The sequence below is a fragment of the Cebidichthys violaceus genome, unplaced genomic scaffold (assembly GCF_023349555.1).
Source record: "Cebidichthys violaceus isolate CVI_PGR_0920_01 unplaced genomic scaffold, fCebVio1.0.p SCAF_3, whole genome shotgun sequence".
Taxonomy (NCBI): domain Eukaryota; kingdom Metazoa; phylum Chordata; class Actinopteri; order Perciformes; family Stichaeidae; genus Cebidichthys; species Cebidichthys violaceus.
Genome location: NW_027176483.1, coordinates 17,657,706 through 17,676,163, shown reverse-complemented (window position 1 = coordinate 17,676,163; position 18,458 = coordinate 17,657,706). Strand labels below are relative to the sequence as shown.

Genomic DNA, 18,458 nt, shown 5'->3' with positions numbered 1-18,458 from the left:
TGTACCCCTCAAACTATGCCTTTCTTTAGTTACCTGTTAAGCTAGTTTTAGGTTTAAACTTACACTGACCTTACACAGCCTTCACAATGCACAAGACCAATAACATGCAGTAGATGTTGGTAACAGAGTCCTCATATCGTCGATGCAAAGAAAACTATTCAAGAGCAAATCATTTTAGATTTTATAATTTAAGTTGTAAAAAACACTTGTACCTGTATTCATCCCTGTCAGAGACCCTCAGTCTCCAAAGCCAGCTGCAGGTTTCCACCAGTGATCCTTCAGTTTTTACGATGAAAAACAATGCGACACATCATACAGGAATTTTGTGAGACCATTTCAGAACTTTAAAACAAGAGTCCAACTGATTTGAAGTCTTTAGACTTGACATGTTAAGTTGAATGAATAAGCTACCGATGGTTCTAAACTTGAAGTTTCTAAAGAGAAGAGATTTGCGTGTTAGCAGACTTCCAGCATGTATTGTTTAGGGGTTCATGGAAACATTGTCATTTTTTCTATTCATGACAATAAACACAATGCTAACCATGATGGAGACTAGTATTGAATACAGTCCTACACCTTTACACTTTTAATTTAAAAAGCTCACTGTGAGCAGCTTCATACGTTGTCTTCGTACTAATCTTTGTTAATAGATTTTGCATTCATTTGCAGAAGGTCAAGACTTTGGTATTGAAAGCGTTGTGGTTTTGGTAGTATTCATGGTCGAGTGCAGGTAAACTGTCTGGAGAGCAAGAGGCATAACGCATTGGCTGAAATGCATTCTTGGAACCCAAGATCGATCGTCTGACAATGATTTATCTTTTTATTGGTTAAGACGAGCTCGTAAACTAGCTACTTGTGAAACAATCAGGTTGTACGGGTCGTCTCTCAACTCCACCTTCATGTTGCTCATGTAGACAATGAGTAGCGCATGGGCTCAGAGATTCTCTTCATGCTAACTCTGGTACAGTGCAACAGTCAAGAACTGTCTTTTCAAACTGAGGAAATGGAAAGCAAATCTGACTGTGATTTGTCAGCGGTTAATATATTGAGACGACTATGAACTCACTTTTTTATGTGTAACAGTGTGTGTGATAAAAAGGTGGGCTGTAGAAGACTAGATTTGTACTTGATGCCCTCATTTAATTGCCGCTGAGACTTATTTTATAGTTACATATTTAAACAAGGTATTATTTTTCAAAACCAGATCTTCTGGAAAAAATTCTGTTTGAAGAAATAAATGAAATGATGGGTTAACGACCAATACATAACCAATACATATTCAGACAAGTTCTGTAGGAGTATGTTGCTTGGCTCACAGGGTCTTTTACTATATATATTCAAATTAAAAGGGTTTGCAGATATAGCAAGTTGCAAGTTGAAGTTGCGTTCCCCCAAAGCACATGTGGATTTCAAATCTTATTTTACAGCTAAGATTCAACTTTGATCCATACATTTAATTAAGTAAGCATAGACCCAAACAGTAGGCTATGGTATGAACCGCTCCCAAGTTTCATTATTGAGTGTGATCAAGGGTTGGTGTGACAAAATGTAAAAAAAATGTATTGTATCTGTAGAACGTGCAGCAGTTGTGTCTAAAAGTAAAAACCCTGCACTGTGATGTTTGTTTCCCTGAGACAGTGTCAATTAAATCTCAGCAGTGTATTGAATCATTCATTTGGTATATGAAAGATCTCTCCATGTCCTCCAGGTAATATGAATTCTACTGCATCTGCTCTGTGCTTTCAACAATGTTGATACGATACTCTGTTCTGAAGACACTGATACTGTTTATAATCTGCTGGCTGGAGTGTTCCACACAAATATTGATGAGAGATACTATAAAACGTACATGATTTTGTTCTTCTTGCACTTCTTGTTTGGGATTTTCAACTTAAAAGCTTTCAACTCTTTTCATGCTTTAAGTCATCCATTTACACGCTTAACTGAAGTGGTTGTATGTGAGGCTCTCAGTGCTGTCAAAACACAGGTGACCTACACTCAGTACTGTTCTGCATGTTTGAATGCATCCTGTGTAGACACAGACCGAGGACTGAAGGTGCTGCTCTACTAACATGCTGCTCACGCTACGCCTGCCATGTAGACAATGTTATAAAGTGTGAGCAAGGAAGTCGAATGCATAATTTGTCAGTAATTATCACCCCGTTGTGGGAGTGATAGTACACACATTATAAGGAAGGACCTATGAGGTCATTATTTAAAAATAACCTATGTTTGACCAGTCCTCTCTCATGTGTCATTTTATTTTTGTTATTTGTTTTTTGCATGGGGATGTCCCCCAGGGGGAAGATGGCATATCTCTTTTTCGGCTGAACTAAGTGTGAAAAATGCTTTTTTTTGAGAGGCCAGGAAATCAGAATCGAGCAGTGGCAATTCACTCCTCCATTGCAGTGCTGTGTCAGTATATTCAGCATCAACGCTGGATCAACCTGGCCCTTTCTTATGGTAAATTCTCTCATTTTTCTGTTGTAACAGATGGAGGCTGAAGTCAAGATAATAGCCTGTTAATTCCACCTATGAGATGTCAAGTAAACACTGAGCAGTAAATGGTCTACTTTTAAAATCTGCATTCAAATCATGTTACTACACAGGTTTCTTAAAGGGATGTACCACAGGTGTAGTTCCTCCCATGTATGATTACATAATATCTTAACACATAACATAAGAAATGGGGGGGGGGGCAGATGGCACTCCCCTTCCGCCCTTCCACACTTCTGCAAACTCTGCCTTCATTTTGATCCCAACTACACACCTGTAAAGTTATGTAGCACCTTGAGCGGTTGTGACAACCATCGTGTGACAAGATCTTCCTACAGACCAACAAAAAGATAGCAAGGTGCTCAAAGGAGCCTCTGTGGTAGCACCTGCTATAGAAGGTGTTTCCAGGACTCACACACAGACTCCTGAAGTGAAAACAATTCCAGCGTCGCTGTCACCGCTGGTAAATACAACCATTTGAAATCCTTCGAGCCCTTCAAGAGATGTGCGTAAAAAATATATTAGTCACTACACAAAGAAATATATTTTTTTTAACGTTAGGTGTTTGGGCATTTCACAGTCGACAACCTTTTACATCATGCTCCTTCTGTCCTGCACATGTAAGACTTGAAAATAATGAATCTCTCATAAAATGTCCATGTAATATTTCTTTGAGTTCAGTTAGAAGGCCTCACTCTTTAATGTTATCAAAGTATATGGATGCTGCTTCATGTCATGGCGGAATCACAACATTTCTTTCTTTGCATACCGGATGAACCAGAGGTGTTTTGATTCAGCACAATGCAGCAGTTATCAGTATTCCTGTTTTGAATTAACAAAGAGAGGATAAGGGAGGGGGGGGGGGGACGGAACTCATAAAATTAAACACTGTTATCAAAGTGTCACACTCCCACTACCACCCCCATATGTCTCTTGCTCTCTTCTCTGGGTGAACGCTAACCCCGCTTAAGAGGCAGATGAAAGAAATAGATCACTTGCGTAGGTTGCAGTGGCCCAGATAAGGGTCTCACGTGGCTGCCTTCCTACTGTAATTAACTATTGTCAGAGTGATTAATCATATGTCTATAGAGGTAGAGTGCAGCAGGCTGTCAGCGACCTGTGAGGTGAAGTGGAGCTAAAATGTCTGAGAGAGAGTTTGGAATCAAAATAAAAGAAGCAGTGCATTAATACATATGCATAACTTAATGAAGCCCTGTATTTTACACTGACATGAAAGCATGACTGGCATTTGGAAAAAATAATGTGACTGATACTGTGACTGGAGTTCCTGAGTTACTAAAGCTCATGTCAGCCACCACCGACACACACATTCACACACACACACACACACACACACACACACACACACACACACACCTGCTGTGTGCCAGAGTGGAGCCCCTCCAATGGTATAGCACTCTTGTGATACCAGCTTGAGGGGTGATACTGTAAACTGGTTTCACTCCAGTTGATCTGTGATCTGCATCTAGCTGACTGTCTGTGAGCACAGCAACGTAGCCAGCTGCAGGCAGCATGCCATTGCCTAATGAGCTGTCTGCTGTCCAGCAGCTGCAAGTTTGAAGCATCTTAAAAAAAAAAGGTATATTTAAACCCAAAGAGGTGAAATGAGAAAAATGAGTATAGTAGATTCCATGAGAGATTTCAACCGAGACGTTTGGTTTTTATTTTAGCCATTCAAGCAGATGGCCCTAGAGATGCTGATGTGGGTCTGTTGGTTAGTCAGCCTGCTGATCGGTCGCTCAACCACTTTGGTTTATACTGAAATATTTCAAGAACCATTAAATGGATTGACATTTCTTTACAGACTTCAGACGAGGAATCCTAGTAACTTTGTTCGCACCACCATGAGAATGACAATTGTGGGTTTAGAATGAAACTTCTCAACAACTTTTGGATTGCCATGAAATTTGGTTCAGATATTCATGCACACCCTCAAGATGAATTACCAATCCTCTTAACGTTTAATGATTCATCTAAATGTTGTATCTGCTACAGAAAATATAAGCATGTTAGCATTGCTACTTAGATCATGTTGGCATGCAGTGTGTGTGTTAGTAGTGCATTTAGCTGAAAGTACAGCTGGCTCAGCAGAGCTGCAAGCATGGCTGCCGACTCTTTGTCTTGTTTCTTGATGTCTTGATAAAAAAGGATATGTTCACAATCAAACCTGTCTTCAGGTCAGTGAGTAAGTGATCCACAGTTCTAATTCTTTGATAAAAAAATGTATTCCTATTTATCTGAAGTTAATATTAGGCTTTAGCAGTCTGAGTTCATATCAAGTGGATAGCGTCCAAAGTTACCATCCTTTTAGTAGTAGTTCTAGAGTGTTTCCTTGTTGAGATGCAGTGGAGGATAGTAACACAGAGAGATAATTGTGACTGTAACTGTGGAGGAAACCCACTTAGTTTGATCCACGCAGACTGCTGCAGCCTGACAAACTTTGCAATGTGTTGTATGGAACAAGGACAGTGGATCCTGAAAAATGGTGAACCCATCTTGTGAGTGATGCTGACAGAGGAACAGGACAGTTACAGCTTTCAGTCTAAAAGCTTCATAAATATTAGTGTAGCCGTTGCCACACATCACAGCGATTTAGAGAAAATGAGTATGAATGGGCTTTGACAATGATGGATGGAAGCACCGTGAGAAACAATCTCAAGAGACTCATGACGGCAAAGTGAACCTTGCATCCTGAAAATGTTTACAGTTCAGTGAAAAAGAGCTTTCCAACAGAAGGATAGAAAGGAAGAGAGGTAGAACAATTAGGATGATGAAGGCATAAAGGTGAGAGGAATAATGTTGCTCTTGTAGAAATACTGTCACTTGTGGATTTTCATATAACTCCGTTTGGATTTTTTTTCCTAAGCCTTTTTATGTCTGTCATCATTTCTCTAAGCATTTGAAAAGGGGCCTCAACAATAGCCGGAGGGAGCACTAGTGAAGGGCCAGAGGAGAACAAAGACCTCACTGCCAATTTTATAATATCACACCTATTCAGAGAGGTAATGTGGTGTCCCACAGATGTGAGGTTGCTCTCTTTCGCTCTCATTCTGCTCTCTTCCTTTCTTTACTTATCCCTCTCCATTCCCCTCTCTCTCTCTCTCTCTCTCTCTCTCTCTCTCTCTCTCTCTCTCTCTCTCTCTCTCTCTCTCTCTCTCTCTCTCTCTTATGCTCATCCTCTCCTTTCTCCTTGCTTTGTGCCGGGGATCAGCCCTCACTCGAAGGGCTTTATGAAATCCTTTCAAGGCAGAATGTGACGGTCTGAAATGTCATTCTCCGATCAGATGTCTCGTAAACAAGGCCTGCCATATCATTTGTTACACTCGACTAAATGAGCTCTTTGTTCAGCGTGTTCGTCAGCTTTCACAAACACCAGCGCTGAATGAAATCATTTGTGGCTTCCTGGTTTTTCTCCCACTTACGTTATACAACGAAAGTTACACAGCGCATTGGAAAGAAAGCAATGCTACTCGTCAAGTGGATACTATGCTTCCTTAACTATGATAGTTAACTATGACAGTCCAAGAACTCACCAAAGATCACACAAGCAAAGTTGCTTTGAGTGGACAAAGGTTATGCTGCCTGTAGTCAGTCTCTCAGCAGGAACAGTAGTACCAGTTTGTTTTACTCCTACACGTAATCTAGGGCAGCAGTAAACTCCACTGTAAGGCTGGCTTCTCAGGTAGTATCAGTATTGAGATATGAATAGGAAGGTTTTTTAGCCATGCTAGCGGCATTACTCTAGGGTTGCCCATGGCAGTTGTTCCGCGATTGGTCCGGACCTAAATATCTCAACAACTATTGGATGGATTGCCCTGGAATTTAATTCAGACATTGATGCTGACAAAGATGGTGAACATGGTAAACACATTACATCCCGTAAACATCAGCATGTTAGCATTATCATTGTGAGCATGTTAGCATGCTGATATTAGCGTTTAGCTCAAAGCACTGCTGTGTCTAAGTACAGCCTTCACAGATGCTCTTAGATTCTTAAACTTCACACTCCATATTGATATGTAAGTAAATCAGTCTTGCAAACATGCAAAACACATACAAAGTAATAGAGCAGATGTTAAATGTATTAAACTGCATTCCACTGTTATGTAAAACAAAACTCTTCATGCATATACAATGAGCTGTTCAATAACTTATGACTTGCTTCAAACCATTCATTTGCATACAGCTTTTTTATGAAACAACAATACAGTGTGATCAGAATATCTTTATGAAGTGATAATGTTGATACCTGCAGTACTGGAAGCCAGTGAGCTGAAAAACATGTAATAACTACAGCATGAAAAGACATAGAACTACTGTATCGAGGGAATATTACTGTAGGTTGAACACCAAAGCTTTATTTTTGTATGAACATGCAGCCAATCACTCAATTGTGTCTACTTTGACCCACAGAAGAAATGGCCAAAGAGTAACTTTTTCCTTTGACTTCAACACTTATGCTGCTCCCAAAAGTTTAATCAAGTTTTTCCAGACAAATTAACAAGGAGCTGAAAAATGAAGGGGCTTACTGAGAGGAGTATCTCAATCAACACTTTGCCTGTAGAAGTTTTCTGACACCTGGAGGGAAAATTCCCCATTGCTGTAACTCTGTATCTCTCGTGAATTTGAACAGATTTTCTTGGCCTGGTACTTCCAGGGAGTTTATAATTGAGTTGAGACTCAGGAAATACTCATTAAGACGTTGTCAGTCGCCAGAGGAGGCCACGCTCAATGTGTTTAGACACCACTGAGACTGCAGGTATTCCAGAGTCCTTCTCTTCTCCAGCTGGAGGGCAAACGTGTACTTCTGTGTATAGGTGTGCGTGGGTGTGTGTGTGTGTGTGTGTGTGTTTTACAATCAGCATGTGTGTGTATTCACATGTGTTTGTGTGCATGGGTTCAATAAACTCACAGGTCCATGGAGCACCATCTGCCTGCACAGTGTTTGATCGAGCAGGAGCTGGTTGTGAGGGACACCAACTATTGATAGAAACACCTGTTTATTGTCTCACTCTTTCCACTGAATCCCCTGAAAGCAGTTGCTTGAATGGATGGAGTTTACGACAGAAGGGGAGCACTAGCTTCTCAGCTGGTCCTTTCGTCTGTATATAATGTCCCCTGTATATAAAACCAGTTAAGACAGTTAAGAGCATTTCAATTGTTTCCTGTTTTGAGTAAATTTGGTATTTCAAGAGGTCCACTCTTGAGAATTCAGTTTTTGCCCCCAAGTCTTCCATTACGTTGCTCCTGACCTCAATATGTGATTTCTGTGAATAGCTTATCACTGTGTCTAAGTTCTCGGTGATGTGATAATTAAAAATGGCCTCAAGGTGTCTACCCATCGATCGTTTGATCCCCCTCTGCCTGCCTCAGATGAAATAGATTAGAGCACTATTTTTGATGAGGCAAAAGTAGAACACGCACACAATGACAACTGCCACTGCTGCTCAGTTTGACGCAGAGCGGAGGATTTGTGAGCAACGTGAGGGGATGTTGGGTCACAGCTCTTTGTCAGTAAACACTATCATCAACAATAATCAGGTTGACTGTCCACGGGTATAAAGATCAGGGACGATGATGAGGCAGAGAAAATGATACACACTCTGAAAATGTTAATCATAGTGTGTATAATAAACATCAATGTAAATGCAAACGAAGGGGATACATATTCCAAACAATTATAGTCTACTTTTTATTATTGCCAACCATGAGCTGGCATAAATGAAAGCATAAAAATAGACATGAAATCACAAATAATAGAGCACGAGTATTGTTTCACTGCTACTGCTTAAATCCAACCATGCAATGCTGTAAAAAAGACGTGAAATTTAATTCTTTCAGAAAGAAAACACTTTCACAAGGTGAACAGTTGTCTAATGTAACTACACTGTAAAACAGGCTCAGCTAGAGCAGTACCTTAGTGGCCATCAGGTGGCCTATAAATGCCCTCCTATAGGCACTTTATTCAGCGTGTTAAACAAGGGCCTAATGAAAAGCCTGTCTGACAAAACTAGGAAAACCAAATTTAGTTTTCTGGTTTGTTGCTTTTTAATCAAAACAACCAATGGGAGCCTCGTTTTCTTTTCTCTGTGTGTGTGTGTGTGTGTGTGTGTGTGTGTGTGTGTGTGTGTGTGTGTGCGTGTGTGTGTGTGTGCATGTGCATCCTACTCGTCTGTCTTCTGTATCAGGGCTCCATGAGAGGAGTATGCATTCAGTCAGAGGTGAATCTACAATGCAGGCGAGAGCTCCGGCAGCATTTTCAATGAGACAGAAGGATGAAGTTTATTAAGCATGTGACAGTTAACACTCCCCCCCCCCCCAGTAGGGAGACAACACTGCAGCGGATAAATAAATGTTGGCTTTACCAGCCCCTACCTCCTGTTATTTATACACCAGAGTCAACATTTCAATTAGGCATGAATTATGGCAACAAATGATTATCTTTGCTATGATCATTATGAACGTGTTCCTCTCGCTGTATGTATGAGCAGGATTTCTCCAATTGTTATATAGATTACAAATGCTGCCAGGCCAGTAAATGAATTACATATCTAATTTGGATGTTTGCGCTTCTGGAAAGCTACTTTGTAGTCAAGGATGGATCCCTCTCCCTAGCTTGTGTAGGAATGTAAAATCAACAGACATGGGTGCAGTTTGGGATTCATTATTACTCATTCTTTCATCTCCAACATCGAATCAACAACAAAAATATCTGTGAAAGATTCTAAAAGCCTTGCAAAAGCCACAAAATCTCTAAATGCGTCAATGATCGCTATATGATTTTGCAGATTATGTAAAGGGAAATAGTTTGTCTTTTCCAGCAGGGCCTAGAACTCTTGATCTTAGATGCCCCAGAGCATTGTGGAAGATGTGTGTAAAAACCCGCCTCTAAGCCCCTCTGGAATCTTTAAAATGGATGAGCTTAAACCGTCCGTAGTGTGCTTGTATTTGATCCCATACTGCATAGCTTTAGGGACCCTTTTTCTCTCTCTTTGACTACCTTATCTGTTCTAAAATGTTTAAAATGTGGATTCCTGACCTTTCCCTAGAGATGACGCAAGTGTTTACTGGAGCTTTCAACATTGGTATGTGAAGGTCCATATTTACACTATGAGGATTTTTTCCTGCCATTATCCAGTCAATTTGATGGTAGATTCAAGCCTCTAGTGGACTATTATAAAAGCTTTTAAGCTTCGTCAAAGGGCCTTACATCAATGTAAAAATGGTGATAAGTGTTAGATTTGCTTTAGGTGGATTAATTTAATCACTCACATGGCTACTCATTCATATGGAAATTTGTTTTAATGAGCAGCCTCTCAAATAGATTATCTGAAGATCACCACAATAGTGTGTGCATGTGTGTATGTATGAGTCATCTCTGATGCAGAAACTACCACTGTATGCACTTGATTTAGTCTTTTCTGTTAAAAATGTGTACTTGCATTGCTTATTTGTTGTGCCTTTAACCTTACTTTATGTCCTTTATGTATGCACTTGTTTTTGTTGAGTATTGTCCTCTTTTGTTTTGATTTCTTTCACTTTTCATCATTGTAAATATATTTTTAGGCTTAGATAAAAGTTTGAATGAATATATGTATTATCTTTAACTCTAAATCACTTTGTGTTTGTTTTCCAGACACTACCGACCACAACGTACGAGTTAGAGATTGTGGCCAAGGACATGGCAGGAAGTGAGGTGGGCCTAACGGGAACAGCCACGGCTACCATTACCATCACAGACAAGAACGATCATGCCCCTGAGTTCACACATCCGCTGGTGAGAAACATCTACTTTTATTTTCGCTACTTCTTTTAAAGGGTGAATTTTCTTCTTATTTCCCTTGATGCTCGAATGTAACTTCAACAAACATTATGTTGGGGAAAAAATGTGTGTGTTTAACCCTTCCAGGGAGGTCAGAAGATAGACAGTTAGAGCTGACTGATATACTGCATTTTATCAAGGGCACAGGTCACATCAACAGCAGAGACTTCCCAACAGCAAGCTTGAACCCAGGTCTCCTGGTTGCAGAGTGGCTCTCGAACCAATTTGTTGGTAAAGAATTACCAGGGGTGGGAATCACCAGAGGCCCCACGATACAATATCATCACGATACTTATGTTACGATACAATATCATCACGATACTTATGTTACGATACAATATCATCACGATACTTATGTCACGATACAATATCATCACGATACTTATGTCGCGATACAATATTATCACAATACTTAATAAGATAAAGTGTTCACACGGTTTATCACACTTCAATTCATTTCCTAAAGGCCTTTAGCCAATGAACTGAAATATTCACTATAATCATCAACTATATCTTCTTACTTTGTCATATTTAGTGGTGATTTGCATAAATCACACAATTCAAATGATTAGGAAATAAAAGTGTGTTTTAGTGATTAAAAAATCTTGACAATCGTAATTTCAATGCTGTATTATGAACTGCTTTGAGCCAGTGTTAGGAAGTTAAGCAGGTCATAAATGACTCTCTAATATCTATTTATGTTGCTCTGAAAACATCTCCTTCAAGCAACTGGATTTATTCAAGTTTCTCACCAAAACTACATTTTGCAATATTACATATGAACACATCATGATAATGTTATAATTAGCTTATAATAATAGTTTATATAATAAAAGATTGATAGTTTGCGTTTGTGTTTTGATACAATACTGCAACGCAAAATGTCGCGATATTATGCTGCATCAATTTTTTCCCTCACCCCAAATTATAACAGCAAGCAAATTAATTTAGTCCACTCAGATTGTGGAGGGTCCTTGGTCCTTAATTGCACACTTAAATTATAATCACTGCCCCAACAGATGATGATAATTACTTTGAATTCTCAAATAAAATAAAAATATCTTCAATAATAATACATGTTTAGCTAATAGGACTAGATGTTTCAATCCCTGTGGTAAATCAGGATAATTAATGTTGTCAGTGGGATTGGAGTAGTAAAAAGGAGAGTAGATAAGTCAACAGGGTCAACAGGTTGACACCCTCCTTCTTCGATGTTTAATTGATAAGCCCAGAGGTTCATCAATGTTCCCAGGTACACTCACCTCAGTTCCATACTCTACAGTTTTCATCTTGCAGTCCAGTAGTCTTTTGTTTTAATCCAAAGATAATTGCTTTTTTTTCTGCTGCATTTGACTAGGACTTGGCTGCTTGTTGAAGGGAGTGACCTCTGACCCCATCATTTTCAATAAACTGGTCGATGTAGTAACACATCCCCTGCATCTCACTCCTATGAGGATAATCTTGGGTCTTTCAGACGTTCTGGGCAGCTTCAGTTGCCAGTTCAGAGTTTTTGGTATTTTTCTTCTTCCCATGGTACTGTCAATTCCACGATGTATGCCAGTCGGCTGTTGTGGATCACAGGGCCATGTCTGGCTGGAGTGTTGCAGTCACAATATCTGGTGGGAACACAAGCTTTTTATTCAATAACATGTACATTTTCCAATCCCGAGCAGTCTGCAGAATACTTCCATTCATTGATATTTTCTGGTGCTTTGGACATTGGCCTGCTGTTACAAATGCTGTGAAGGGTACATTTCCTGCTGAAGTTTGTAGGAAAGCATTTGTGGTGGTTTGCCTCTGTTCCACGTTTAACGCCTGTGGGCAAGGCTCATTGTGCATCAGGTGCTTGGCAAAGGGCGCAAGCAGGGTCTTTTCCAAACCACAGCTTCAGGTTTTGGGGCGTGGGTGGAAGGTCATAAGTGGCTCTGATGACAAAAACTAAGCCAAGATCCCTCCAGACTTTCCTCTTTTCCAGGCTCTCTCAGTTAGTCCTTTGGCCCTGCTTGGCCATTGAGATGGCCTTGGTGTGTCGCTCTTCATCCTCCTGTCTTCTCATCTCCTCTACCACGAGTTGTCTCTTCTGGACTGATGTTGCCTTGTGCCATTGAGGAACTTTTGGGACATGACTAAGATCGGCTCTCCCATGTTGGATTTGGTCAATCGCATTCTTGAAGTGAAGAGCAGTCCTAGCACACTGAACAACTTAAGATGGGGTCCACTTCCTCCTCATTACCATGCAGTGGGCTAAATAACAGTATCTTCAGATGCAGGAAGGGGACAGTTGTTAAATCATCCATACAGAAAGTGCTTAAATTGTTTTTTGGGATCAACACTGCCCCCTTGCTCTTCACCAGACTTCAGAGGAATTTCAGATCATCCTGGGCATAGATGGTATGAGCCTGGTAGGGATGCCGATCTTGCCTTCTTTACCTCACTTATCTTGGGTGGGCTGACGTCAAATTACATTAAAACAATGTTTTTGGATATGAAATTGGTGGGATGTCAGCAGGGACAAATATAGGTTCTTCTTTCAGCTCATTGTTGTGGAGGGTTCTGATGTGTTCTCAAACCTTCTCTTTTGGCAGTTTCAAAGATCTGCTTTTTACTTTTGTGAAGGGTGCTGATGCAGACTGTGGGTTTCTTTCTGCCGCTGAGTTTCATCTGAATGATTTAACCTTCCCCTTGACAGAATCTGGGTTAGGTACATTTCCACAGTGTTTGTTTATTTGAGTGTCCTGCACCAAATAGTGACCGAGCTCATATCGGCGTGCAAGACATTGGACAGCAACGACAACCAGGATGGCCACATGACTAATCCTAGTCTCAAAAATTCAAAAAGAGAACATTTCAAATTATTCAATTTCCATAAAATGAAATTCACCATCAACAACAGAGAGGAAAACATATAAATGCTGTTCTTCAGGAATATCTTTGTCTCTGCCTCAATTGTCAGTGTTAAGTGGTGTAGTCGGTGGACCCAAACGCACACTCGCACAGCAGGTTTAATCCAACCAAGGACTTTATTTTAAATGAAAGTTCAAACAGAAAACATAAACAAAAAACTACAGCACCGTGTCCAGCAAACCGAAGCTTCTCCGGAGTCGGGAGGGAAACTCTAGCGAACTCACACCTGGAAACGGTCTGGACAGGGAACAAAACAGGACGTCGATCGGTGTACTCCGTGGTACCACGCAGATCGGCCTCTTCGCACCGGTGAATATCCGGGGCTCGACTCAACGCGGCAGGAGAGCACAAGACAGCCAGAGAGATTAGAAATGATCTTCACTGAAAACAAACAATTTCAGACTTACGTGGCACAACTTCAGACAGGTAACCAGGACAGACTGACGGCATGTTGGCTGAAAGCTGGGGTATTTAAGTCAGCTGGGAGTGATCATCAGAATCACCCACAGCTGAGCCTAAGGAGAGGGGCGTGGTAGAGGGCGGAACTCGGGGAAGAAAACTGTAGGCTGACAAAAACAAAACATGAGCACATGGCCCTCAACAACAAACCACACACACACACACACACACACACACACACACACACACAAAACCTAACAGTCAGAGGGAAGGTACTAGTTTTTAATGGAGCACATAGGGGCCTCTGCCATCTCTTGGATTTTATATACGGTTCTGTGTAGTATTTTACTTAGATTTTGACATTGTTAGTTAGTCTGAGCTTTGGCTTATTCCAGATATCATTATTCAATTGTTACTTATGGATCTTTAGTTTTTCTTCAGCTCTATTCATATTACAGAGCAAATCATTCCTGAAAATGAAATGTAAATCAGAAAATACAAATATTTCAGAACCTATTGCAGAACCCTTCTCTTCACTATTTCACTATAACCATTTCACATCTCTCCTTCACATTCAAGACATGACACCCATTCGATATCCCCTTCAATAGTCTGTACCAATTCCTCCATTACGACAGTACAGTTATGTCAAAGCATACCATATCATACCAGTCTGCTGCTCTGAGTTTCTCTACACAACAGAAATACTGTTTTCATTTGCTGAATAGTCACTATAACCTCTGCTTTGCCATTCTTTCAATCAGTATTAAGCTGCTGCCAATGACACATTTAGTTCTCTAAGTGCTTTTAATGTGAAACAACTGTGCAGGAAGTGTTATGTTTCATTGACAGTAGCTTATCATTGGTCAAAAGAACTGCAAAGTAGATGCAATTGGTGTTAATTAGCGAGTAAGTGTAGTAATTATGTTTAAAATGAAAAAGTCAGAGCAACAGATTGCGTGACATGACTTCGTTGTTGTACAGATGGAATTAATGCCATGGAAATGTACTGGATTCTGAATTCATCGGGACATCAGGTAAACACAATGCAAAGCGAAAACTGAAATGGGACACATATACCTCGAGGCTACACATTTCATGTACATGTGTTTTCACCCACGCAAGGACAAATCTAACTCACTTTGACCTTTTACTTTCTCATATAAAAAACATGTATGTCCTCGTCTTGTAAAAGTAAAGCTCAGAAAATGTCCAGTACAGATCACAGTGTGTATATGTGTGTACTGAACATGTGACTTGTATCAGTGTAAATGGGTGATATGGGTGCAGAGGAAAGATAAGGGAATCTGGGCGCAGGAGTGGGAGTAGATGCATTGCGGTTCAGTGATGGTTTGTTTAGTCAGCAATGCCATAAGGCATTAGTGAAAAGCTAACAGACTAAACCGGTGTCTGGCAGTCACGCTATAAAATAAAACGTAGATGTACAAAAAATTGAAAATAGCACACAATAAATTGCACCTATTGGTCGTTTGTGCCACCTCATAATGAATTTGTCAAAAGCTGCTGCCAAAGCCGTTTTCTTTTCCCTCTTCATCCTTCCTTCAAACCTCTGGAGGTGAAACAAGAATGAGGTCCTGTAGAAAAAGACCCTCCATGTGCCTTGAGGTACAGTTGTAACACTGACTTGTGTTGTTCGTAATGGAAACGCCGACAGCTGTTGTCAGGTTTTAAGACACATCCCGCTTTGCCCCAACCGAACCAACCCTACAGCCCTCCCATGATGCATTGGGGTGTCAGGGGAGCTTGTAAGGAGCACAGCACAGATGTGAAATGTTACAGCTCAGAGAGCGCGGCAGGGCCGTGCAGAGAGCACCACGTTCGTGTCCCAGTTAATGTTCTCATTTCTCACTAGGAAGAGATCCGTTTAACGGCATGGAGGAATGGAGCTTTTAAAAAACAAGTGTTTGATGGCGCTAAGCTCCCCGTATAAATCCTCTACCCTCCGCTCGCCCTGACCGCTTCCTACCTGCTCATGAATCTTCTCTGACCTCTCAAATGACCGCCATCTTATTGTGAGTGTGTTTGAGAGTGTGTATCTGCGGCAGCTTCTCAAGCTTTCGCTGTATAAATTATTCAACCTAATATTCAAGTCTTTTCATGGAACTTTCCAAAATCCCTTCCTTCAGAAGAATTTTGTCATTTTCTAAAGACACCACCTCCTGTAGAGGAGATGTAAGCTTTAAAAGCTCGTCATCCAGCTTGTGTGCAGGACTCAAGCAGAGAAAGATAGAGGGAAGGATAAAAGATGAATAGAAAGAGTCCAACATAGAAGGACACAGAGAGAAAGAGTAAAATAAAGAGCAAAAAAAAGCAAATGAATGTTCAGATGTGTTCCTTCCTGTTATTATTCATTAAATCCAGTCTGGCTGGGTTTTATGAATTGGCATTTTGTTTGAATTCAGCAAACATAATCCCCACGTAGGGTGCCTCTGTTCTTCCTTAGACCTACCTACCACAGCTCTATGCGTAGAGACAGCTATTCATAGCTTGTGAAGTCTTTGCCTCAGACCACCACACCACTCCACTCGTGCGTACATCCTCAGATCAGCCAGCAGGGAATCTGTTCCCCTTTTCCTCCCTAATTCATCTTTCTGCATTGAAGTTGCTAAAGTTATACTTTATGTAAAAGAATTATAAAACAAGTGAGCATCAGTTTCATGCTTTGAAAATGAATAATAATCAGGGGGGGAACCTGAAGCTCAATTTTGGATGCAGCACCGCAGTGTCTAATTTTTTTGTAAACATAAAGCTGTAATAAACATTGTGTTTTGTTTAGGGGCCTCTTCAAATGTAGTCAGTATAGAGTGTATAAGGGCGTAGAACAGTATGATGGAAGTATAGGATGCCAACTCCCATGGTCATGTATGTCTCATGAGTTGTTGCAACAATTTGTTGGTTGATACTATTTGTTTCGCAGATGTGGTGCAAAATGTTTTTGACTACTCAAAAATTGTCAAAAATACCTCCAAAATATCACATTAGCCACAAATACCTAAAGGAACACCATCGAACAATCCATGCCCGATTGTCCAAAATCTTTTGACAATTGGAGGTTGCATTTTAGGCGATTGAATTACTTCTGTTCCAGAAACTGCTCAGAAACCCCCTTATATTCAAACCATACACCATCTGAATGTCCTATAGGTTTCTAGGTTGTGGTTGTAAAGTTTCATGAGGCTGTGATTATCCTCGAGTTCACAACAGGTCATTTTATACAGTGACATTAAGTTAACAAAAAATGGTCTCCCTACAATAAAATGGCTTCTATGTGGACTAATATCATCACGCATGAATACAGTTGCGCTCACTGGATGCTCAAGAGTCTCAAGTTTTCAGTCATAGACAATTCTAAGACTGTTTAACTCTAGCTTAGAGACCGAGCCGGGCACAGCCCCTTAAAGACAGTAATGTCAGCTTACAATGATACAGCAACTGCTGTGCATTATATTATTTCTTTTTCCAAAAGAAGACAAAAATGTTTTTTTAAATATTGGTGGAAACATTGTGAGAGGCCTCTGGGCGGGCATTTTCTATTGTTTACAGTTGACTGACATTTAAGAGCTGCTCTTGCTAGGAGACTTGCCGTTAACCCCCTACAAACCCCCGTTCCCCCGTTAGCAACAAGCACACAGCATTGGTTATGTACTGCAATTTAACATTATACAACTGGGAGGAGGAAGAGGTTATCTAGCTTCCAGGTGCAAGCTTATTACCCAAGCTCGCTAAGTTAGCACTGAACTCAGCAGACGTATCTTTTCCTTAATTTTTTCCCTGCTGAGTAATGGGCAGCTTCTGCACATTCAGTGTACAAAGGAGGGCGTCTAGCTAGCGTTAGCTGTCTCTAGGTCCAGAGCAAATCACAAGTTCAAATCACAGATGGGATAAAGCAATGGACAACAAGGTATTGATTTAGACTCAGTCGACATAAAAAGTTTTAAAAGTCTACACATCAGCCTGCTAGGCTGTTGTATAAACTTTGAACTGAAGTGTCTAAATAGAGAGGATTCCACTAGAATAAATTCACTCTTGTGAACTCTGTGTGATTTGAAGTAAAATAAAAACAGTGATTGGCCGTTAGGTACGCACATTTACAGCTCACTTTTTTTGGTCTGGCTGCTCAACGGTCGATGTAATGTCCTGCTACTCTACCCACCTCAAATTAAATTCAAATTGCTTCTTCATGGTATTTTCAACTTTGAGAAAATTAAGAAGACGACACAAGTCAGAACAAAGACTAGGGATATATTATGATTTCTGAAAAAAGTAAAGAAATTCTAATTTTGGTTTGACTTTAAAGCAGCTCATTCAAAGTGAAAAGCTGCTAAAAGTGCAATACAGCGTCCGCTGATATTTTCTGATGCATCATTGAAATATGAACATATAGTGAATACTAAAAACCTTTCATAAAATATGTAAGAATTAGCTGAACAGCAAGCCAAATTGCCAGTTCTTTTCTCCTTACGACGTTCTTTTTATAGATAGAGGATTCAGTGTAATCTAGCTTCCATTTTTAACATCATAAGCTAAGGTATCCTTTCTTACTATGAAATTTATTACATTTTTACTTCTGTAAGGGATTTGGCTCTGACCTGATTAATTTTATAGCGAGGGCTCTAATCCTGTTTTATGAAGAGGAGAAAAAAATGATATGGAATCCCTCTGTAGCTCTGTCGTCTGAAAGGCTAGATATGTAAAGTATGCTCCATAAACAAAGATGAATATTTCTACAGTTGTATTTTTTTCTGCCAATCAAAATGGGATAATATCATCTCAGTGTTTACTCTTAGTCTTAGGT

General features: G+C 40.2%; 1 protein-coding gene across 1 annotated transcript in view; it reads left to right on the top strand.

Moving 5' to 3' along the window:
- Positions 1-18,458, top strand: part of cdh13 (cadherin 13, H-cadherin (heart)) — a 299,197-nt gene that overhangs the window by 217,840 nt on the left and 62,899 nt on the right. The window contains exon 9 of the mRNA XM_068723607.1: positions 10,154-10,294. Coding sequence (XP_068579708.1) covers positions 10,154-10,294 — 141 coding nt within the window. The remainder of the gene's footprint in view (positions 1-10,153; positions 10,295-18,458) is intronic.